We start from the raw sequence: 25,323 nt of genomic DNA, 5'->3' as shown, positions 1-25,323 counted from the left end.
ACCGTTACTGACTGCCACAATCTTTTTTTCTTGATTTCTTATAGTGTTTCTTAAAGCCAGAAAGTTGCCATTTGAAATGACTTTAGTTTAGGTTTGCCTCTGCATAAACATGTGCAACACCTTGGCTCCCATGTTACAATAATCACTACATCAACTTGTCATTTGACATACAGTATAAATAAGATTGCAATCAAGTGCAAAATGCTTCTTTAAGTTTGGTTCTTTGTCCCTGACCAGACGATCATATGCAAGATAAAAGTGCAATGCAATTAAATGTGTGAAAGTTTTTTTGTAATACATTTGTAAAAGATAAAGTCACCAGCAATTTCTTTCCTGTTGTTCAGTTTTTGTACAGACTAAAGAGGTGTCCTTGTTGTTTCACAGACCAAATGTTTTCTTTCAGATAGAATTTTAAAAATGACATTCCCTCTATTTATTCAAGTGTGGTTTTTCAATTATGAAAAACATTATTTCGGAAGAAGAATGTGGCTTGTAGCAAGGGAAGATATATCAGGGTTCTCCCCAGAAATCTTTAGTATAGTGGTGCTGTTGGCAACTAACACACGAAGCGGCGAGCAACGCTTCCACTCAGGGTCCCATCCACCTTTGTGTCCTGAAGTACTAAGACTAAAATGAAAATCTTTTAGCACTATTTCTGGTCTGACAGTATGCTGAATTGTTGATTACTAAAATGGTTGTATTTCATGGACTCACTGTATGCATGTTAGGAATGTGCAATAAATTTATTTGAAAGGAAAAACTAATGTACAGAAAGACTATTTAAAATGTGGGAAATTTTTACACATTTCCCCTGCATAATTTTCAATTTGAAAAGTTTGAATTCCCAAGTCAGAATACCACCAAGCTGAAGGTATTCACTTCAAAGTGTGAAATTCTCACACTGTCCTTATGATTCAGATTTTGACACCCCCCTTTATTGTTAAAAAAATATATATAAAAACTTGCAATGTAAGAAATAACCAAATTTGATACTGAAACCAATTTACACGCTAAAAAGTTATGCCTTCCTTCTTGCAAAAAAAAAAAAAAAAAAAGGAAAAATGAAATGGAAAAATTGCCCCAAAAATTATTCATTAGATCTAAAAAAATAAACCACAAAAAAGTAGAAAAGCAAGGACATGTGATACATTATTTAACATTCCATTTAGCAACATACGAGGGCTGTCAATAAAGTATAGGTCCTTTTTATTTTTTTCAAAAACTATATGGATTTCATTCATATGTTTTTACGTCAGACATGCTTGAACCCTCGTGCGCATGCGTGAGTTTTTACACGCCTGTCGGTGACGTCATTCGCCTGTGAGCACTCCTTGTGGGAGGAGTCGTCCAGCCCCTCGTCGGAATTCTTTTGTCTGAGAAGTTGCTGAGAGACTGGCGCTTTGTTTGATCAAAATTTTTTCTAAACCTATGAGGCACATCGAAGTGGACACGGTTCGAAAAATTAAGCTGGTTTTCTGTGAAAATTTTAATGGCTGATGAGAGATTTTGAGGTGATACTGTCGCTTTAAGGACTTCCCATGGTGCGAGACGTCGCGCAGCGCTCTCAGGCACCGTCGTCAGCCTGTTTCAAGCTGAAAACCTCCACATTTCAGGCTCTATTGATCCAGGACGTCGTGAGAGAACAGAGAAGTTTCAGAAGAAGTCGGTTTCAGCATTTTATCCGGATATTCCACTGTTAAAGGAGATTTTTTTTAATGAAAGACGTGCGGACGGGTCCGCGCGTCGGGACGCAGCCGGCGCGGTGCGGCGGCACAGGAAAAAACACCTCCGTGTTGATAACCATTTGTAAAATCCAGGCGGCTTTTGATGGCTTTCAGTGGAGTGAGTATATGAGAAATTGTTTAACAGCTGGACATGTTGTCCTTAAGGCTTCCAACGGAGGTGTTTTTCCTGTGGCGGAGCGTCGCAGCGGCTGCGAGCCGACGCTGCAATCCGCCCGCACGTCTTTCATTAAAAAAATCTCCTTTAACAGTGGAATATCCGGATAAAATGCTGAAACCGACTTCTTCTGAAACTTCTCTGTTCTCTCACGACGTCCTGGATCAATAGAAGGAGATGATCCCTCTTTTGTTCTGGACAAGGAACCAGAGCAGGTGGCAGATTCACTGACGTGCGAACAGATCTCCACAGTGGGTCGGTTAACGCGCTTCTGTTTTCTGTTAGTAATTAGTAAACCATGGATGAAAACATATTAACACTGATGCAATGCAACGGAAAAATATAATTCAGCATTCATATTATGTTTACTGTACCTCAATTGGTCCCGTTTCTCCTCCCTGAATTTTCTTTTTGTTTTTCCTCTCCTGGGCACCAGACAGTTTAGTTTATTTTTACATTGTTGACTTATTTTTGAGAAAGGCTCTGCTCATCAGCAACTTTTTTTTTGGGGGGGGGGGGGGGGCTGTTATCATCATTATTGTTATTTAATAGGCTTTGCTCTGCAGCTAAAGCAATATGGGATTATATTTATTTTATATTAAATAATATTAACTAGTTTTTGTATAAGAAAAGTGAAAATTTACTTTATTTCCCTCCTTCCACCCCCCCGGGCCCCGCCCTCAGCAATTGTCTATATTGCCTACAGCAGAGGTCTCAAACCGGTTCCAAAAAGGGCCAAGAGAGTGCAGCCTTTCTGTGCAACCACCCACTCCAGCAGGTGATTTCACTGATTAACTGATTCCACCTGCTCAAAGTGATGTTAAATCACCTGCTGGAGTGGGTGGTTGCACAGAAAGCCCTGCACCCTCTCGGCCCTTTCTGGAACCGGTTCGAGACCTCTGGCCTATAGGCACAGGCCAGGTATGAATGCAGAGATCGTCCTCTGATCGTTGGGCTTTGTGTAACGCTTGTGTTTTGTCATGGTTTGTGTTGCCTGGATGTAAACAGGATAAAGAGGACAAAATAAAGTGGTTAAGTTGTTTGTGTGAAAATTCCCAGCAAAAATGGGTTTGCGAGTGGAAAGATTCCCACCAAGTCTCTCACTAAAACATGGTGAGATGATGCCAGTCAGTAAAGCAGTGCGGTGCCGTTATTCTATCATCTGGGAAGAACTCATACTGGACACCATAGAGGAAAATGTTAAGTGTGCTTAAATGTCTAGTGTAATATAACATTTTAAAGGATAACACCTGGTGTACTAACCATGCATGGTTCAGAGCTTAATGCCTGTTAATTATAGAGATATCGCTGATTTGAATTATGCACTTAAATCTCCTCACCAGGATGTAAATGTAGAACTTGAAGGTTCTTTTACGATATTTTGCATTAATGAATTTTAATGTTTCTTGTGATTAGAAAGTGTTAAATATATTCAAGTCAATAACAAGAACATTCAAGAGCCAATTTTTATTCAACAGAATACTTTTACAGACTGAGTGGCATGCTTCACACAGACCTACAACAAGCTCTGACAGCAAAGTACACTTCCTAAAATACTAACAATTTTCCATCCAATTGCTGGTTCTGCTTGACATACACACAATGAAAAGAAATGTGACGTACAGCAATCTAGATATAAGAGAGAAAGGCTGGAATTGTTAGTTACGGAATGTAGTCTTGGAAGTAATATCTTGCATTCATATAGCTCTTTTCCATCTGCATTAGAAGCTCAAAACCTTTATAATAATGCCTCACAATCACCCATTCACACAGAGACACACACACACACACACACATCAGCGTTCTGCCATGCAAGGCGCCCACTACACAACGGGAAAAACTAGGGGATTAAGGACCTTGCCCAAGGGCCCTTAGCGATTTTCCAGACTGGCTGGGTTTTGAAGTGAGAATCCTCTGGTCTGAAGCCCAGCACTTAACCACTAGACCATCACCTCCCAAATACAACCCCTGGCAAAAATTATGGAATCACCGGCCTTGGAGGATGTTCATTCTGTTGTTTAATTTTGTAGAAAAAAAGCAGATCACAGACATGACACAAAACTAAAGTCATTTCAAATGGCAACTTTCTGGCTTTAAGAAACACTATAAGAAATCAAGAAAAAAAGATTGTGGCAGTCAGTAACGGTTACTTTTTAGACCAAGCAGAGGAAAAAAATATGGAATCATTCAATTCTGAGGAAAAAATTATGGAATCACCCTGTAAATTTCCATCCCCAAAACTAACACCTGCATCAAATCACATCTGCTCGTTGACATTAACCCTATGTCATGAAATTGACCCTATGTGTCTTTTTGCAAGGAATGTTTTCAGTTTTTGCTCTATGGCAAGATGCATTATCTTCTTGAAAAATGATTTCATCATCCTTAAACATCAGAAAAGTGTCCAAAATATCAAGGTAAACTTGTGCATTTATTGATGATGTAATGACAGCCATCTCCCCAGTGCCTTTACATGACATGCAGCCCCATATCATCAATGACTGTGGAAATTTACATGTTGTCTTCTTTATAAATCTCATTGGAACGGCACCTAACAAACGTTCCAGCATCATCACCTTGCCCAATGCAGATTCGAGATTCATCACTGAATATGACTTTCATCCAGTCATCCACAGTCCATGATTGCTTTTCTTTAGCCCATTGTAACCTTGTTTTTTTCTGTTTAGGTGTTAATGATGGCTTTCGTTTAGCTTTTCTGTATGTAAATCCCATTTCCTTTAGGCGGTTTCTTACAGTTCGGTCACAGACGTTGACTCCAGTTTCCTCCCATTCGTTCCTCATTTGTTTTGTTGTGCATTTTCGATTTTTGAGACATATTGCTTTAAGTTTTCTGTCTTGACGCTTTGATGTCTTCCTTGGTCTACCAGTATGTTTGCCTTTAACAACCTTCCCATGTTGTTTGTATTTGGTCCAGAGTTTAGACACAGCTGACTGTGAACAACCAACATCTTTTGCAACATTGCGTGATGATTTACCCTCTTTTAAGAGTTTGATAATCCTCTCCTTTGTTTCAATTGACATCTCTCGTGTTGGAGCCATGATTCATGTCAGTCCACTTGGTGCAACAGCTCTCCAAGGTGTGATCACTCCTTTTTAGATGCAGACTAACAAGCAGATGTGATTTGATGCAGGTGTTAGTTTTGGGGATGAAAATTTACAGGGTGATTCCATAATTTACTCCTCAGAATTGAGTGAGTCCATATTTTTTTCCTCTGCTTGGTCTAAAAAAGTAACCGTTACTGACTGCCACAATCTTTTTTTCTTGATTTCTTATAGTGTTTCTTAAAGCCAGAAAGTTGCCATTTGAAATGACTTTAGATATGTGTCATGTCTGTGATCTGCTTTTTTCTACAAAATTAAACAACTGAATGAACATCCTCCGAGGCCGGTGATTCCATAATTTTTGCCAGGGGTTGTAGTACAAAACAGTAGTACCTTTCTCAACATGGCATAGTTTCCAGGAGGTTCTTCAATAGCTGGAATGCTACAGAGTGTTACGGACACAAAACTTGGCATACAAGTCTGTATATTACAATGAAAAGGCAATCGAAAGACAATCAATGAAATAGAAAATAAATCTTAACTATACCGTAAATAGTGAAATTTCGCATTCAGTTGCCCTGCATCCAGGGGCGGGTGATCATAAGGGCAATTTGGGCAACGCACTGCAACTGACATTCTGGCACAATTTCAGTCTGTGAGGATGAGCAGGTGGCAGGCACCTGAATTGTCAGGACCCAAAATGCAAACTCTCTGACTAGGTTTGGATGTTGAAGAAATCATGCTCTTTAATACAGGCTCTGGTTCGGTACACAGGTGATCAGTTGGCGAGGCAGAAGCACAAACAGGGTCAGGCAAAAACGCAGTCATGGGCAAGCAGGGTTCAATGGCACGAGCAGACACAGACATCGTGGATGAGGGAAAAGGCGCAGTCAAAAAACACAAAGCAGGGTCTGGATACACAGCAAATCAAAAACAGGACTAGAAACAGAGCTGGTAAGTGTGCAAAGACAACAAACGAGCAAGGGTGTGGTGGCTGGGTGGAGATTAAATAAGACAGGTGTTAACAAGGTGCACCTGAGGAACAATCAAGAAGGGGCGTGGCTAGTGAAAGAAGATACTACATTGTGCAAGACAGTGAGGGAGGACAACACAAGGAAACACAAGGAGTGAAGAAAAGACAAAGATTTGTGAACAGGTGTCAAGAGTGTGACTAAATGAAAACACAAAGCAGACAGAGTTAAAGTGAGAGACAGGGACACATGGCAGGTCCAGAGAGAACTTAATCAACTGGCTGTGAGAGATGAAGACAGGAATGCAGGTGCAGGATGTGGAGTGAAACAGAAATAAGTACAAAGCTACAATTGAATATAATATTACTGAACAGGAATCAGACATGAACGTGAGAACTGGACTAAATATGAACTGACGAGAGACTAAACAGGACAAAAAAGCAGACCGGAGATAAACTAGATAACACTGCTCAGAGAATAATAAGAAATTAAACACCATCACAAAACTAAACTGGAACTGGCAGACAAACTCCTGACAAAGTGCAAACAGAAATGAGAACAGCAAAAATAGGCAAACGATAACTAAATGATAACCCATGAAAACACAGACTGATAGAATGGAACTGAGACATGGCCAAAGTATTAAAGTAACAAGGAAAGAAAGTGACAAAGCAAACAGAACTGAGAATAACCATAAGATGAAAATAATATAACTAGTGAATCAAAACAAGAACCAAGTGACAAGAAAAACAAGACAGAATAAAACATGATGAAAATAATTACTAATAATCAAAGCCGCAGCAAACGGGAAACCATAAAAAGGGGAAAAATAAGGGCTCAGTGCCCTGACCTGGCCCAATCCCTGACACAGTCAGGTTGAATATCATGCAACACATCTCCAGAGTCCAGACTCATGTAAAATTTAAATTTTTCACAAAACCCAGCTTTCAGTGTAATCTTTACAAGTTCCCGTGTGCACAGGACATTACGCGTTTACATCATATGCAGCTGTGAAAAGTGCAGGCTATGTCATTCATCAATGCTGCATTCAAAACCCCTGAGAAGTTCGGAGCCTTCGGACTCTGAGCTTAAGTGGGTTTACTGACGAGACATTCTGCTGGACGTTTCTGCAGGTGAGTGCGGTACCACCACACAAACTGTTTGTTATCATTATCATTTATCTTCACTCACTCACCTTCAACCGCTTTTCCAGGATCAGGTCATGGGGGCATGCAGGGAACCCAAAACTTTCCTTTCCTGGGCCACATTAACCACCTCTGACTGGGGGATCCCGAGGCGTTCCCAGGACAGTATGGAGATATAAACTCTCCACTTAGTCCTGGGTCTCTCTGGGGTCTCCTCCCACCTGGACGTGCCTGGAACACCTCAGCTGGCTGCTTTCAACACGAAGGAGCAGTGGCTCTACTCCGAGCCCCTCACGGATGACTGAGTGTCTCACCTTATCTCTAAGGGTATACTGCCATATTATGACACTCACCAACGCGAGAACTTCAAAGGGGTCATGCCCACAGCTACATCACCGCATGGCCACATAGTTATAGAAGCATAAATCAGGCTTTGAGATTTTAAGGTATCACTCTGCAGCAAACAAAAAAAAGAGTGACTCAACCAAATGTAAACCTTTTTCATGCACAAAATGCCTGACGCTTATTTAAAGTAGACCTGCATTGAAATAAATGTGGTCAGATCTCAGAAAGAAATAGCTGATATGTATTTATAAGACCCTTATGAATGCAGTAAAGTAAATCTGTAAGCCCAAATTTGTAATTCAGCGGAGAAATCTTCATTTAAAAATGACAAATTTGCAGCTAAAATTTGGCCCTCAGCGAAAACTGTTTGTACATCCGGGTCATTGCAGTGACGTCCGGCAGAAGACGGAGTGCTCCCGCCTTCAGTCCGATCCCGCACTGAAATTGATTTTATCTGTTAGTAATGTTACTGTTATACACATCCTGGTTTCAGCATCCAAAAGTAAGCTGCAATGAATGTGAGATACAGCTCTGCATGCTCAGATCAGCAGCGACATCAACAGCGGGCGATGTTCTTCCCCGACGCCTTGCTCTCTGCCTCTGCTGCGCTTACTGAGTCTGCGTGCTCGGTAAATGCCGAAGCGGGCCACTCACATTGCCCCCGTATCTGCTGTGCAGCCGGCACCACGTCCCTGTCTACTGAATGGAGGTGCAGCCAACTTGGTACAAGTCCAGAGACTACGCTCGCTGTTTTGATGCGGAGCGGCCGGTGACACCTGTTGCTGCAAGGACAGACTTTCCGCAGCGCCGCACGTCCCAGTAATCAGAGCCGCAGAGCTCCGTGGCCGCTGAGAGAGGTTTATATCTTTTTAATGACTTGGATTCTTTGCGGGTCCCGCCTCCGTACCCCGCGACAGTAACACCGGAGGCGAAAGACGGTAGATTTTCAATGCGACACCACTCAGTCAAATGGGCGTAGAAAAAGTCCCCCAAAATAATTTTCAAGCACAAACAAAAGAAATGTGTACTCACCAAACATGCTGCAAGATAATATGAAGTTTTAAAAAAGTAGATCTTTCCATATAAGACAAGAAAAAGATGCAGGTGCAAACTGACGTAAATCCACAAATTACAGTTGGCACGCGCAATGCATGCTGGGATAGGGTCTTTTCCCTGACATCTCGGCAGCGTCCCGGATCCGATGACAGTTTTGCGGAGGGCTAAATTTTAGCTGTAAATTTGTCATTTTTAAATGAAGATTTCTCCGTTGAATGACAGATCTGGGCTTGCAGATTTACTTTACTACATTCAGAAGGATCTTATGGGTAAATATGAGTCATTTTTTGGTCCAAAGATCTGACTGCATTTATTTCAATGTAGGTCTACTTTAATGTAGGCACTTATTTTTTCAGGTCCCTATTCAAGGTCAGGCATTTAATCAACAAAATATGGTTTGCAGGTTGACCATATTGCACAAACACTGCCATCTTAATCTTAATAAACATTATACTCTGAAGAAGAAAAAAATTACAGTAGCAGCTCTGTTGTTAAAATTAGTTGCTGCGAACAGAAATTCTGTATTCTTTAACACCTAATCACTGCAGAGAAAGGCTGCAGGAAATAGAGTATCTACAAAGTAAATAGCCAAACTAATGATGCAAGTCTGCTAACCAGGATATGGGCATTATAAAGAAAACTGAGGAACTTTCCAACATGTATACCCACTTTGCAATAGCTACTTATATATCTTCCTGGATAAAATATTTTCTTTTTAGCCATAATGAAAAAATACATGATAAGGTTTTGCACTGAAAATATGAGTATACTTTATTGTTGGTTTCCTTGTGGACTGATGATATGTGTTACTGTGCTACTCGCAATTTTTAACAAGTCTTAAGCAACACATCAGAATATTTTACACTCACTTTTCTAAAGCACTTTTTCCACAAATGTCCCTATAAATTGTGAATGCGTACACATTGTTACATGCTAAATCTCTGCATAAAATCTTGAAGAATAGGACACCTGGCAATCTACATATTTATCAGACTGATCGCTGAAAAAGCAGCCATCTTCTCATGTATGTTACCAACCCCAAAAAACAAAAAAACACAACTACTGAAAAATATTTTAGAGTGACAAGGATAAAAAGATTTAGTGTAGATGTTCCCATGCAACAAGCACGTTTCTCTTCTTCTGTCCATTCTTCATACCTTTTCTTATACTCTAGAGTAGAAGAAGTAAAAACAACAATAGCCTAAGTCTTTGGGACAACTTCATTTCATCTTCAGACACAAGACTAGAGATGGGTATTGATAAGATTTTAGCAATATGGAAGCCATTATTGATTCCACTTATCAATCCGATTCCTTAATACGTCCTGTGAATTTTCTGTGTACTAAAAGTCGGCTTTACGGGTTTTCTATGTCAGCAACATTTTACTGAGTCTTAAAGTAAATAAATATGAACTTGGTCACTGGATCCTTGATCTCTGACTGATCTGGCGGAGGCACAACTCTAGCGCAAAGTGCCAGAGGGACTGGAATTAAAGTATTAAAGTAGTATTAAAGTATCGGACATCGTTTTCTTCAGGACGTGTTGATGAATCCACTAAAATTAACAGGTAAGACTTTATATTTGTGTGTGTGAATTTATGCCGCATGAGGACGCAGCTTTCAGCCAATTAACAGACAGCATCAATTGACATATTTCTGTTATATGGCTGGGGGGGCCTGGCTGCCGGTTTGTTTGTCTTTTGGTTTCCTCCCAGGTGGCTTGCGTTTGGGACTGAGTGGCTGTGTTGCTGAGGCTGTCAGGACCTCACCCTGATCACCTGCGACTCGTCAGGACTCACAGCTGTGGTGCATCTGGATGGATTGGAACATGTTGGCATTTAAGACTGGAGTGCACAGTGTGTATTTGCCAGAGACTCGACCTTGTGACCAGACGGGTGAGATCGTCGTCTCGGGAGCCATCTCATCAGCAGCGGATGCTGAGAACGTCCAGGTTTGATGCACGGTCTGTGAAAGAGGAGGGGGTGAGGTCTCACGCTCGTCAGCACACTTCCTGAGGTACGTTAGATTTTGTGACTAACAGTTATACAGTCAGTAAATGTGGTGTCCCTCACACCTTATTGTATTGAGCTGTTTGTTAGTCATGTATCGGCTTCCACTGCAGTGGAGTTTTGTGAACTGGATGTTCCATACCTGCAGGTTGGGAAGCTGATCAGTAATCAAGCCAGGAAGTGTTTGCTGTTTGTACACCTTTTAAGTGTTCTGTGTGTAGAGTGTGGACTCACATAATGGTTCCTTCTTTCACAGACTCGGTTGTTGCGGCCACCTGGGGGGTGTCGGCGGGGTCCTTGGGTCCGAAACAGCTTCTGGCTCCGGACCGTTAGCGCTGCTGGGAGCGCACCACGCCAGGCCGCACCTTTTTGTTATTATATTATCACTGTTATGTATTAAATTCAGTTAGCCTTTGTACCGTGCTCTGCTTATTTCATACTGGGTCCTTCAAACGCTGGTCGGTTCTCCGAGCTGCGTCCGACACATAACAATTTCGACTTACGAGAAAACCTGTAAAAATCCATAAATTAGCCGCATCATTGTTTAAGCCGCAGTGCTCAAAGCATGTGAAAAAAGTAGCGGCTTATAGTCTGGAAATTACAGTAATGGTGCCATCATGAGTGCTTGTATAATGAGCACCAAATGGGACCGGACACAGTTTTAAACACATCTGAGCAGGAGATCAGAAATTAGCATTCAGGGCTGCAGTTTGAATGGAGGCTACATAACTGGAAACTGCCCACTCTTGGATTTGGAACTGCTACATTTTCCAACTGTGGTATATGGTTAAGCTGGTAAATCGGCCCATACCTACATGGGAATGAAATAGAGATGATGGAGAAGCAGAGTGTAAATATGAGCACTGGTGGAGAAGAGTGAACCTTTGCTGTAACACCACTGTACTTCAGCTGAACCTTTTCCGAGGAGGACAGACAGAAAGAGGCTACAATCCTCCTTATCCAAGCTGTCACTAGCATGACCTCTGCCCTTCCTTCTCCTCCTCTTACATCTCACTTCTCACATTCTGACTCTATGTGGAACAGGAAGTAGTAGTATGTGGGTCAGAACTCATACGTGGGAATGCACACAAACGCATGGAAGCCACAGTGGACAAGAGCACAAACATACACAGAAAAGGTTTTGTGTCCATCTGTACGCAAAGCAATACATCTCACAAGCATGCACACACCCACACACAAACACACACACTGATGCAACATGGATTGTTGTGTGTGAAACTCCCAGACTTTAACAATGCAAACACCTTCTTCAGTTCAACTGTCTTTGTGACAAGACTCCAGACTCAAGAGTTTAATTTAGAAAACAGCTGAACTGGCTAGAAAATGACAAAGCTAGTTTTTTTTCTTCAAATTTCTGAACACGTTTTTCTCATCAGGCATTCAGCTCGGATAAATGCATAAACTCTGATCAAATGTCCCAGGTCATCTTCAGGCCATTTCATCTCCAAGGCTGTTAAAATAGACGGTGTCTGCAAGTCGATGTAATACATTATAATGAAACTGCTGTGAAATCTGGTTCAAGCTTTTTGACTTTATCTTGGTCTTTAAAGTCTTTAATGCTGTGGCACAGGTATTTATGTTATCTCCTCTGTTTTCTGAAAGGGATTACATTAAGTTTTGGTAACTGAAAATCGTGTGTCTTCTTGCAGGAAGTGGATTGCAATATGACAGATGGCATTTTTGGACATTCTCCCTCCTCCGCCACGCACACACACACACACAATGTCCTAAAAACAAAAATTGAGATAAAGTCAGATTTCCTGGAGTTACAGCTAAAAAAAAAGAATAAAGAAAAAAAAGAACAACATTCTGAAGGACAGACGGAGCAATCCTCTTCAGTAAAATGGTAAAACAGATTAAAGGATTTCATGCGACAGACATGATGATGCACTCGTTTGTCTTTAGGGACGTCTCAGCAGGAAACAGTCAAGTGACCTCAAATGTGTGTTTATGAATATTTTTATTGTGTTTCACTTAGTCATTCTGACAAACATGACTACAGACAGAAAGGAAAAAAGGACCCTTGCCTACAGTCATTAAACAGAAGCAGCGAAAAGAGAAAGAGCACGCTGGGTCCTCACTGCACTCCGCAGAAAGAGCCAAACACACACACACACACACACACACACACACACAGTAGACTATCAGCTAAACTGGCCCAAGGAAACAGAAAATCCTTTGAGCTTCAAACAAGCTCGGCTTTATCCGATGAAGTAAAATCTTTACGAGTTGGAAGCTGTTTCCTTATTACTCAGAAAATGACTATTTTTAGAGAGACAAACATTGACATGAGTGTGACTGTGGCTCACAGCAGACGGAGGTGGGGAAATGGTTCATTTAGGTGTCATACTGACCATAACAATGTACCTCTCTCTGAGGCCACATTCCAGTAAATCACATTTAGGATCCATTTCAAATCTGCACAAGCTGTATTTTATGTCTTTGGGAAAGCCAGTTAAGTGTTATTGCAGCTGTACTTCTTGCATTAGTCCCACTTCAAGGATTTTCCATGAAACACGTTATTACTGCAATCACTGCTCTTCTCAGAGTAAGATAGAGGAAATATTTTAATGTCGCTAGATAATAATACCCACATTACCAAACAACAGAAAGAGAAATATATCATCATTTTTATGAGAAAAGACAGTAAAGTAGGGCTGAAACGATTAGTCGAGTAACTCGAATAATTCAATTACAAAAAATGTTTGAGGCAAATTCTGTGCCATGAAGCTCTGTTTAACATTGTAGTACATATGCCAAGCCTGTGTGTGATGCTGCAATGTCCCAAGAAAAAAAAAAAAAAAAAAAACAGAAGACTAGAGCATGTGCACTCTGTAGCACCAAAAGGTACAGCTTTCCAATGTGACAAAAAAGAGTCAAATAAAGCCTTTTAAGAGAAAGAGGGTCCACGCTTATCATCTGAAATAGACTTACTGCACATTTAAAGCGAAACTGACTCCAAATATGACTAAATGAAGTAGTTTTATTTATTTTTGGAAATGCGCTCAGTTCTCAAAACAGTACATGAAAAGCAAACGACGCTCGCCTTTGCAGACGTACAGCGGGACGCAGTGTTTCCTCGTCGAGGCTGGTAACATCAGATCTTAAGGTTCAGAGTCTGTTGTATGTGCGCCCCCCCCCACAAAAAAAATAAATTGCATGTACTCACAAACGTACTTAAACATGCCTTGTTTATTGTTTCAGCATTCTAAAGAGACAGAGAGACAGAGGGTGGGAGAGAGGGCACTTCATGTACTATTTTGAGAACGGAGCGCATTTCTGAAACTAAACAGAAGTACTTCATTTAGTCATTTGACGTCAGATTGGGTAAATCGTTGGACCACTGTACTCACGTTCAGGTGCAACCTGACTGACTGAGGATTACACCGTCCGCCTGCGGTTACGGTCCGGTGTCAGGGAGCTGAGCTCCTGACACCAGGAAAGATCCAAAACTTGTAAAGACGTGAAAAAATAATTACCCAGGAAAACAGAAAGGGATACAGTAAGTTTGACAATCTGCGTCGTGGCGCCGTGACATTGTGCCCTTGCTTATGGACAGCCCTGGGCTGTTGATGTTGTTTAAAAACGCAAAAGTACTTTTTATCCGATTACTCAATTAATGGCCAGAATAATCCACAGAATACTCGATTATTAAAATAACTGATAGCTGCAGGCCTACAGTAAAGTCTTCCTAACCCTCCTACCATCTGAGAAAAGTGTTCCTGTCCAGCATACAGTTAAAAATGGGTACACATTGTGTTCACTGACCTCTGTGACATCCATGACCTTGATGGCCGCCAGCTGTCCCGTTTTGACATGTCGACCCTGGAGAGCAAAAGAAGAGAGGGGCCGTTAGAAAATGTGTCAAATGTCAATTTTCTCTCTTCACTTCTGTTGAAAGAACTGTCATCGACAGACTGTGTGAGGTTGTGGCAGAGTCAAAATACGCACTTGTTCTAGTGGCCGAGTGAAACACGAGGTGAATCAGGCCTTCATAAAAACAAACCGGATTCAGAACAAGATGTTTGGCTCTACAATAGCACAGTGTAAACACAGAGTAAATCCAAACACTTTAACATTCCATAACACACTGAACCGTGCTTTCTATGTGGGCTTGTGAAAAGTGTGAAAGCAAACATGCTAAATAACACAGATGGACAGGAAGAAATCTCCAACAAGTAAATAATAAAATAAGATTTTATATGATTTTAATAAGATTTTTTAAAAAGGAAAGAACGAAACTGAAATGGCTCCAATGTACCATCACATGATCAGTACAAGATTTTTTTTAAGTCTAATTTCTCCCCTTGATCTGTCCTGTGTATAAATTATGGTTGCCACAATAACAGAATTTCAAATTCAATACCAATACCCAGGAAATTGTCATTTTCGATACTATAAAGGTGGGTGGCAAAAAAGTGAGGAGGCTTTTTTTTTTTTTTTGTAAAAAACATTTGAACAAACATGAGCTCCACAATATGATAAATATCATGAGACACCTGTCACAATTCTATACGCATCATGATAAACAATTACATCACGTTTCATATTGATTAAGAACAAAATAATCTATGGTAAATGTTCAACATTAGAGGAAAATTATACATTTTAGGCCAAAGCATCCAGGCCCTAAAATCTACATTTTCCAGTGTAAAGTTGAATTGTATAGTAGCAAAACACTGTAACTACAAATACACAAATATTTTTAGACGTGCAAACCATATCTGATGCGGTGCTGAGACAGAAAAATCTGCATCCTTGTTGATAATGTTGATTCAGTGCAAAGACGTCATACAAGATCTTTCAACAGGGTTGCTTTACTCAAAGAGACAGTTTTTCATGACTCATTCTGCAAAATAAGTATTTAAGAAAAAAATACATGTTAAAACTTGTGGAAGTACCCAAAACACCTATTGGTTGATCGAAAGAGTTGACAAAAATAACTTTTCATTAGATTTTTGGAATTTGATACCGTAGTCCTTTTATTTTGGGCATTTTCTTTCCTTTATTTTTTCCTATTTTTTCTGATGCAGATGGAAAAGCGCTATATAAATGCAGTCCATTTACCATTTATGATATTGGAGATTATTTTTCTTCATTCATTGCCAAGTTACATAAATGAAGGTGACATTTTTCTTACTCAAATCAGAATTTGTGAAGATTTATTATTCACACATATTTAACTTTGGGATACTGAAGGTTTTGGAGATGGAAATCATCATTTTGGTCCCAGTGTCCATCTGTCACATGTACAGTCTAATATTATTAGTCATTATAAGCAACCTGTCTTTTAAAGATGAAATTGGTCAAGTACTGATTACCTGTTTGTGCTTCATTGAATGTAGGGCCCCTCAAAGTAATTACTTGCAATATATCACTTTAGAATGAAGCAGCAATGCAAGTGCAGAAGCACCAAGTGCAGTTCAATGACTGCATGAGTGCAATCAGTGTCAACATGTTTATTTTGATTGGTGGCTTCAGAATCATCATTTGGACTGGAAATCTTGAATTGTACAGATATAGCCCTACTCTATAAAGCTTTCTGAAGATGAGTCAAGATGAGTCAACATGAGTTTCCTCATTTTCCGTCAATTCACATTCTTTCAAAAGGTGTTTGTCAAATTCAACTTTTGATAAGTAAAAAATGCATACGTGTCAATTATTCTAGGGTGTGCTGAGTTTGGTTTTAGAATGACTCCTTTAAATGCACATCCTGCTATGATTTCCCTTTAAATTCACATCCCACTCTGATCAATCAAGTTGGCTACTACATGCATGGCGGCCATACTGATTTTATTTTCTGCCTTATAAATCTTAAAAATAAAGCAAGTCCCTTCGGCTGCTCCCTTGTTTGCACTCAGGGTCACCTCAGCAAATCCAAGGTGGATCTGCATGTTGAATTGGCACAGATTTTACACCGGATGCCCTTCCTGACGCAAGTCCACATTACATGGAGATATGTGGCAGGGGTGGGATTTGAACCCGGAGCCTTCTGCACTGAAACCAAGCGCATTAACCACTTGGCCACCACCCCTGCACCTTATAAATCTTAAAAATGCCCAGTCCTTTTGTTTTCATTTTCTCAGGGTACTAAAATTATGTTAGGGTGGTAAGGATGTTTCACATAGATTTGTGGCACGCTCCAACAATCAAGATGCCCCCATGGCAGCCATTTGATTTTGGTTTCCACTAAATAACTCATTAATATCTTGTCAATTTGTTTTCATTTCAAGGTACGTTTGGGTGCTTAAAGGGACACTTTACTCATCAATGTTAACCCCTAAAATAAGAGATTATATATTGAAATAATGATAATAATAAAAACAAGACTTGCAATAGATTAGCTTATTTTTTATGATTTTTTAAAAACTGACCAGCCTTCCATGTGCTACATGTATGAAGTCACAAGTGCTGATTTTGCACAGCCTGGTATACATACATGTATAGATACTGCAGTAAAACACCTAAAAATCTTACACTTAAATTATAATGTGACATCAGAAAGTAGCAAATTATATTTCTTGCTCTTATTTATGAATATTATTCAAATCATTAGCCTATTTTTGAGATTTTGTAAGAGGCTTTACTGATATCGCTATACATGTGTTTACATTCAACAGTGTGTAAAGAGCACTTGTAATGGCATAGCACAGGCAACTGGAGGAAACTTCATTTGAAAAATTCTCAAAAAAAATTCCAATAATTATCAGAAACTGTATTTCAAGGTTGATATGACATACAGTATGAATATATGTCATACTGATATGACAATTCAGTAAGGTATGTTTTCTATTGTACATTCCGAATCTAAAGTGGAACTCTACTAGTATTTACTAAGGTACACCTAAATATCTTTAAAAAAAAAAGAGAGAGAGAGAGAGAGAAGAGCCACTTAGGTGGCTGGTCTTGAGAACCAAGGATGGCAGGTTGAAAACCTTTTTCATCCCATGGGAACTCTCCCTACCCACCTAAGCGGCTCAAGAATATGGACAGCATGTATATAAGTGACATTTACATGACAATTTATATGACCATATTAAGATAAGATAATTTGGTCATATTGTACAGCCCTACTGTCAACTCGCTGAAAACTTTGAATATTAATTTACATCTACATTTGAAAAAAAATGCTTAAAGTGGCAGGGGGTTAAGAGGACTGTAATGGGGGGGGGGATAGCAGCTGAAAAGCAAAAAAAAAGAAAAAAAATTGCTTAAAAAGGTGGGGGTATGGGGAGCAGAGCCACTCCAGAAGCTGAGGGGCAAAATAAGGAAAATGCTTAAAAAGGCAGTGGGTGTGGGGGGAGCCCCCCACTCCCTGCCCTCCCAGAAGCTGAAAGGTTTTTGTCATGCTAATGCTCCCCTGAAGCATTTACTCAAAATAAAGTCTGAAGGACCTAAATGACATGGTGAGATGTTGATGAGCTTTGCTCATGTCCACGACATATGCATATTACTCATAACAATAATAAGAATAATAATAGTATATATATGATAACAAGAACCTAAACAATTTATAAATACATTAAGACAGTTAATTAACATTTAATAAAATGGTTGAGTTCTTCCCCTAAAACCTGTTGAGGTCTAAGGTTCTAAAAACATTCTGGACACACACGGCATTCCAACTCATTGTAAAAACTTTGCATAATTTATTACCACCATTAAAAAATGTCAGCTACCTATTTTATAAACACTACCCAATCTGGAGCCCGTGGATCCCCACGGGCAACATGCTAGTTAAAAATAAAAAGCTGAAATCACATTTCAAATTGCATGAATAATTTTGTGCACTGACCTGAAGAGTGAGCTGTATGTAGTCATACTGCACAATAACATTTAGAAAGTATTACAGTGCAATTTTCTTTATTTCCATTCTTTTCCAGGAATCTGGAGAGGTCTAAAGAAAATAAAATCTTTCATGAGCAGGAGAGCAAGGGGAAGATGGTGGTTGAATGTCCAATGAACAAAAAACAAGGAAAAGGGAAAACATGATTGGCGTGTGTGTGTGTGTATAAAAGACGGAAGTCAAATAGGACGATGACGTGGGAAAAAGAGAGCCACGATTCCCCAATCCCAAAATGCCAGGTGAGTGAAGTCATCTGCATGCACTTTGTATTTTTAGAGTTTAAACAAACTGTCGAGTATCAGAATATTAGTAACATGGAGTTGCGTCAAGAAGGGCATCCGGTGTAAAACTTGTGACAATTCAACACGCAGGTCCACCTCAGTTTTGCTGTGACAACCGCGAGTGCAAAAACCAGGGAGCAGCCGAAGGGACCTACTTATGTATGTATGTACGTACGTACGTATGTATATATTTATATACATATGCATGCATGAATGTGTGTGTGTGTGTGTGTGTGTGTATATATATATATATATATATATATATATATATATATATATATATATTCTATTTATAAGTACAAGGTCTGTTAGAAAAGTATCGGACCTTTTTATTTTTATTTTTTTTACCTTTTTATATATTTATATACATATGCATGCATGAATGTGTGTGTGTGTGTGTGTGTGTGTGTGTGTGTGTGTGTGTGTGTGTGTGTGTGTGTGTGTGTGTGTGTGTGTGTATATATATATATATATATATATATATACACATATATACATATTCTATTTATAAGTACAAGGTCTGTTAGAAAAGTATCGGACCTTTTTATTTTTTGCAAAAACCTGATGGATCTGAATCACGTGTGCTTGCATGAGCCAACCTTGAACCTTCGTGCGCATACGTGAACTTTTTCACGCCTGTCAATTGCGTACTTTTCTAACAGACCTCGTATTATTATTATTGCTTATCCTTGCAAATGCTGTTTCAACATTTTCCTCTACTTGCACCCACCTTGTGTTCTTTAAGAGCTGACGTAACATGTGAATTTCTCCTCTGTGAGATCAATAAAGTTTATCTTTATCTTTGTCTTTAGTAGATTTAGGAACATTAGATATAAATGGTAAATAGACTGCATTTTTCCCTCTGCATTAGACGCTCAAAGTGCTTCACAATAATGCCTCATATTCACCCCCAAGCTACTCACTACACACCAGGAGCAACTAAGGGATTAAGGACCTTGGCCAATGGCCCTTAGTGATTTTCCGGTCAGGCTGGGATTTGAACAGAGGCTCCTTTGGTCTCAAGCCCAACGCTTAAGCACTAGACCACCACCTCCCCTGACAAATTTATTAAGAATAAATTCCACAGAAGAAACATTTAGATAAGCCCTGTTTAAAGATAGATTACACCAAGATGAGACTGATTTAATCTCAGATATACGTCTGTAAACATAGCATTAATTGGATTAAACCAGGTAATACCGAATTACATCTGCAAACCAACAGAGGACAGCAGAGGTTTTGTGACTGTTCTCTTCTTGTTTGTCTGCTTGTATAGACTTAAACACAAAAAGTGACCTACGGTTTACAATCAAATTTTACAAACAGATGGCCCTTCAAGAGGACTGGGTGGCACAGCCTAAAATTTATGCCACAGTATAATTTGAAGTATGGGTGGTAACTGTATAGGTTACAGTATATTTGTTTTTCTTAATCTCTCAACCTAAATGGTTCTGATATGGTGAAACACAGGTAAGGCAAATATATGGCAGTTGTGACTGTGCTCCTAACTGTACTAATAGTACATATTTGACACAGTACAGATGTATTTTACAATCATTTATTGTGCAAAACTACAATAAACATAAAAAATTGTACAATTGCAATAAATAGGAATGTCAACTTTTTCCCAACCAACATTCCACAATGCAATAGTAACATATATATAGTGTTTATTTACCGTGTTCCAGAAGAAGCCCATAGTGCTCTGCTGTCATTTAGTGATGACAAAAAATGGCTGAAAACAATCGTGTTTTACAGTTGTGGTCAAAAGTTTACTTACCCTTGCAGATTTTTCTTTTTTTTTTTTTTTTTTTTTTTGAGATATGAATGATAACACAAACACTTTTTTCCACTCATGGTTAGTGGTTTGGTGAAGCCATTTATTGACAAACAACTGTTTACACTTTTTAAATCATAATGACAGCAGAAACTCCCCAAATGACCCTGATCAAAAGTTTACATACCCCTGTTCTTAATACCTTGTATTGCTCCCTTTAACATCAATGACAGCTTGGAATCTTTTGTGGTAGTGGCTCACAACGGGCCTCATGTATCAATGTTGCGCACTTGTGGTGTAAATTTATGGCGTAAACTTGAAATACACCAAAGTCGCCTTGACATGTATCAAGCAGTGCACACCTGCCCATTTCTGGCGTACGCCTGACGTGATCTTGATAAATGCGGCGGGTGGAAACGATCGTAATTATAATAAACACGCCCATAAATATTCAGACACATCCTCATTTTAAGACATGGAAACCAGGAAGACGGCAATGAAAAAGAACTCCACCAATCAAAAAGCTCTTTTCTCTTCTGGGCAACAAGATTCTTATAAACAGATACGCAGAACACAGAACACTGTATAAAAAAAAGGCACGCAAAATTGGACTAAATACTCCGCGAGACTCCAAGGCCACGACAGGTGAATGGCGTTATAGCGAGGGACCACTGTTCTCTTTTCACGTCAATAATTCTTGACATGTGGATATTTGCTCGCTCAATTAATAAGACATGCCTAATCTGTCAGATTTCTTTATTTTTTAAATGTATTTCTGTATTTATTTTATTGTGACAACCGAATGGAGACGACAAAACCTGGTTGCAGCACGGGCGAATTAAGGGAATGACGAAACTACAGTTGTTATTATCAATTTCATTGTCTAAAACGATCACACCACATGAAGTTAAGCTCAGCGCTGCTCTGGCTCCAGGCTCGCTTTCCTTCCTGTCAGCGTTGTAGCCACGGATCGTGCTCCATAACAATCCCGCAACAGCGGGATTTGTATTGATTATTATGTAGTATAATCAGGAAAGTGTTATTTATGTAACATATGCATTGATTTGTATAATGGCACTGTTTATCATGTTGATCATCTTCATTTTTATGTGGATTCCAGCGCTGGTTCATTTTGGTGTATAATTTACGCCACCTCTCGACCTGGTGTATATTTTCAACCCAGAGTACGCCAACAACCACATTGATAAATGCCAAGTGGCGCAGCCGTTTTGGCGTACACCCCATATATGCTCAAATATAGTGCGCAACGTTGATACATGAGGCCCAATATGCTAAACCATTATATTACACCTGAGGTACTTCATAAATGTGTTTATTAAATATGGATTGTTGCATAGAAATGTTTCTTATTGTTAACACTAATGTAACTAACGTATATATAGTATGCATAATTTGAGTGTATTTCATTGCTCAGAAAATAAAGAAAAATTGAAAAGAAGTTTGAAAAATCCACTTTTTTCATCACATATTATAACACGATTGGACCTCACTTTTTCAACCAGGTCATATTTTTTTCAAACCAACCTCAAGGCAACTGCATTGTGCGTTAGTCAATAGAAAACCCAGGAAATGAAAAATTAAAAGTAAATAAAAGGCTCTTGAGTCAATTTTAAGTACAAAAAAATGTAATAAAATGGCACAGAGGGTTATGGACCTTTACAGCCAATTTCGCAAAATGACCAGACTTTGAGTGCCCCTTAAATTCAGCGCCGGGACTTGATGGCGCTGAATGCTACACCACTTGAAAGATGGGAATTTAATGAAATATAAGTTTATGCGTATTTTTGCCTTGAACTTTGATGAACCCTGGCCAGGTCAACGTTTGGTTTTTGGTCAAAAAATTTTGCTAAAGTTCGTTTTTTGGTAGGTTCCATCTCTGAGCCATGTTTGGTTGAAATCCGAGTCAGCTTGAATCACAACCCACCTGATCCTTAAAAAAAATTGGCTCTTAACTTTTCCCGTGGCAGCACGCTCGATGGTTCTCTGGTGTGAGCTGGACCTGCTTCGCCGGTTCGTAAGCTGAAGTTACTGTCCCAAGGGGTAAAGGAAATTATATCGTTATCTGTTTTGTGGGACTAACTGCACGGTTCCAAACGTTTGAAAGACAGATTATGGTTGGAATTAATAAATTCAAAGTGAATCGCTGTTTTAAATCAAATGACACCTCTTTCCAAGACAGCAAAGTACAACAAACCAAAACCATTTTTTCCCCCAAAACGAGATGTCCTCTGTTCTTTATGAATTACATTTAACTTGACGTGCAACGCACCCGGCTGAAAGACTGCAGCTCAGGGGCTATGGAGTTAAATTTATCTCATTTATACCTAAAAGGAAATGCTTTAGACAAAAACTACAGATTTTGTTTATTTCTATTTATGTCCAGAGATGAAGGATCCAGTGACCAATTTCATATTTATTTGTTTGAAGTTAGACTCAATAAAATGTTGTTGACATAGAAAACCTGTAAAGCCTACTTTTAGTACACAGAAAATTCACGGTATTGATAAGGGAATCGATAAAGAATCGAATCAATAAGCGGAATGGACAATGGCATCGATAGATAAAATATTATCAATACCCATCCCTAGTCATTACTCATTCATACCCCTCTTAATTTAACTTAATAATAACAATTAGTTGCAGTCTTTCAGATGTTGTACATAGCCTCATTTGTCATATGTAGCCTCAGAATTGTATAAAATCCACTGAGCAGTGGGAGTGGTTGTGTTTGTGTGAGCATCCTTTATGGGTTTGGGACAAGGCGTTCTTTATTGCAGCTTTCTTTGCATTGGAGCCATGGACAAGCTGCCAGGTGCAGGTCGTGATAAACACACACTTGGATGCACAGCAGACTGCAGATGGAAGAGCAAGAAAACACATCTGCATGTGCACTCTGAAATACATCTACTTTTTATGCAGTTTAGTAAGTGTGAAAATGATCTTGTTGATCAATCTTTTTTCACTGTACCAGTGGAACATGCAGTTATAAAAATACTGTGAATCACCAATCATGGGTTTCTTTGTTTGGTTATTTTTAACTCCTGGAGTGTTGGTCCCTGAAGCCCCTTTCGCACCGGACCTGCATAGAGTTGCATATACTGCCTATCTTAATACGCAGAAATGTCCGAGTCAGTTGCGCGCAGCAGGAGAGAAAAGCTTGGCTCCAGACTGCCTGGGTACACAAATGGAGTTGATACATTGGAAAAAGTCAGAATATATTTCCAGGAGTTAATGGACTTTATTATTGATTTCTCTTATCCGATTTCTCTTCTAGTTTATCGTTTTTCCTGTGCCGCGCTGCAGGCGTGCGCTCCGATTCCTCTTCTAGTTTATCTTTCTTCTTGTGCAGCACTGCAGGTGTGCACTCTGATGTGTGTTCTGTTCTCATTTATCTTTCTTCTTGTGCAGCACTGCAGGTGTGCACTCTGATTTCTGTTTTAGTTTATCATTCTTATTGTGACCGTGGAGCTGCAGCCAGTGCACACGTGTGCTGAATGCGGACATGTCCTCTTGCTGGCAATCGATCTGTGAGCAGGAGTTAATGAACTTTATTTAACACAATCAACTTGAGGAGGCGAAAAGTGCCGAGGAGCTGCAGCCTGGCTGTAATGAGTATTTTTTTCTTTTAATTGTTCACGTGCTGTTTGAGCGGTATACTTTTACTGCATTGTGTTACGGTATAAAAGGTTTGACAACAATCCTGTGTGATTTAACAACAATGGAGCACAGCAGGAATCATAAATTGGCATCGGGTAGCTTGGTACTGTGTGTGTGGCATCCAGTCACGTTAAGTACCGTAACATTGCCTCAACTTGCGTGAAAACTTCTTCCTTTCTGCATCCAGTGCTCTGCTCTGAAAATCCGCAAAAAATTAAATATGTTTAATTTTTTGTGTCCGTTTCACGTCACCGTTTGTGCCCCACAGCGTATTGTGGCTGCATAAACTCAGCGACATCATGTGACTGCATGATGAAACTCTATGTTGGCCCGGTGTGAAAGGGGCTTGACTGAAAGAAGTCTCCCATTATAGTATTTAAAGAGGCCACTGATCATCTCAGCAGGTAATTTCAATGATCAGTTTCTTGTCTCAGCAATAAATGTGTTCATTTTAGGCTGCTATTAAAGAGAATACTTAAAATTCTATGAAATAACAAAATTCAAAATGAATTTAATTGCTAGTGTGTTGCCTGTGGGGATCCATAGACCCTAGATTGGCAAGGGTTTATAAAACAGGTAGCTGACATTTTTCAAGTGTGGTAATAAATTATGCAAAGTTTCTATCATGAGTTGGAATGGTGTGCGAGTTCAGAATGTTTTTAGAACCTTAGACATCAACAATTTTTAGAGGAAGAACTCAACCCTTTTATTTCCTGTTAATTACATAACATTTTTATATTAATTTGCTGTTTTATCACATATACACACTATTATTATCAGTATTGTTATTATTATTGTTAATATTATTTTATTTTTACATCCCTGCATTTAATTTATTTACAATTATATTATGTACTTAGACTGAACTTACTAAATAAAATCACGCACACATGCTTTAATATATAGATGATTTACCGCCCGTGTTGAAATGGCGTGCGAGTCCAGAATGTAATTAGCAACGTCCATTGTTAGCTATTATCGTAGTTTCTCCATGAAATGGTTTTATTTTATTTATTTTATTCTCTCTGTTTGTCTGTCTGTCTTTCTCTCTCTCTGTACACACTAGGGCTTAAACAATTGGTCGATTAACTCAAATAATTTGATTACAAAAAATGATCGAGGCAAATTCTGTGCCTTGAAGCTTCGTTTAATGTTGTAGTACATATGCTATGCCTGTGTGTGGCGCAGAAGAAGACTAGAGCATGCCCATAAAGCATGTAAAGGCTAATCCAC

The 25,323-nt window shown here is 39.3% G+C and overlaps 1 protein-coding gene across 5 annotated transcripts in view; it reads right to left on the bottom strand.

Moving 5' to 3' along the window:
- LOC117525003 (mitogen-activated protein kinase kinase kinase kinase 4-like) overlaps positions 1-25,323 on the bottom strand; it is a 276,208-nt gene that overhangs the window by 128,136 nt on the left and 122,749 nt on the right. For all 5 annotated transcript variants that reach the window (XM_034186821.1, XM_034186817.1, XM_034186818.1 and 2 more), the window contains exon 3: positions 14,277-14,333. In XM_034186821.1, the coding sequence (XP_034042712.1) occupies positions 14,277-14,333 (57 nt within the window). The remainder of the gene's footprint in view (positions 1-14,276; positions 14,334-25,323) is intronic.

This window comes from Thalassophryne amazonica, chromosome 14 (assembly GCF_902500255.1).
Source record: "Thalassophryne amazonica chromosome 14, fThaAma1.1, whole genome shotgun sequence".
Lineage (NCBI taxonomy): Eukaryota > Metazoa > Chordata > Actinopteri > Batrachoidiformes > Batrachoididae > Thalassophryne > Thalassophryne amazonica.
This window is presented reverse-complemented; position numbering and strand designations above follow the sequence as displayed.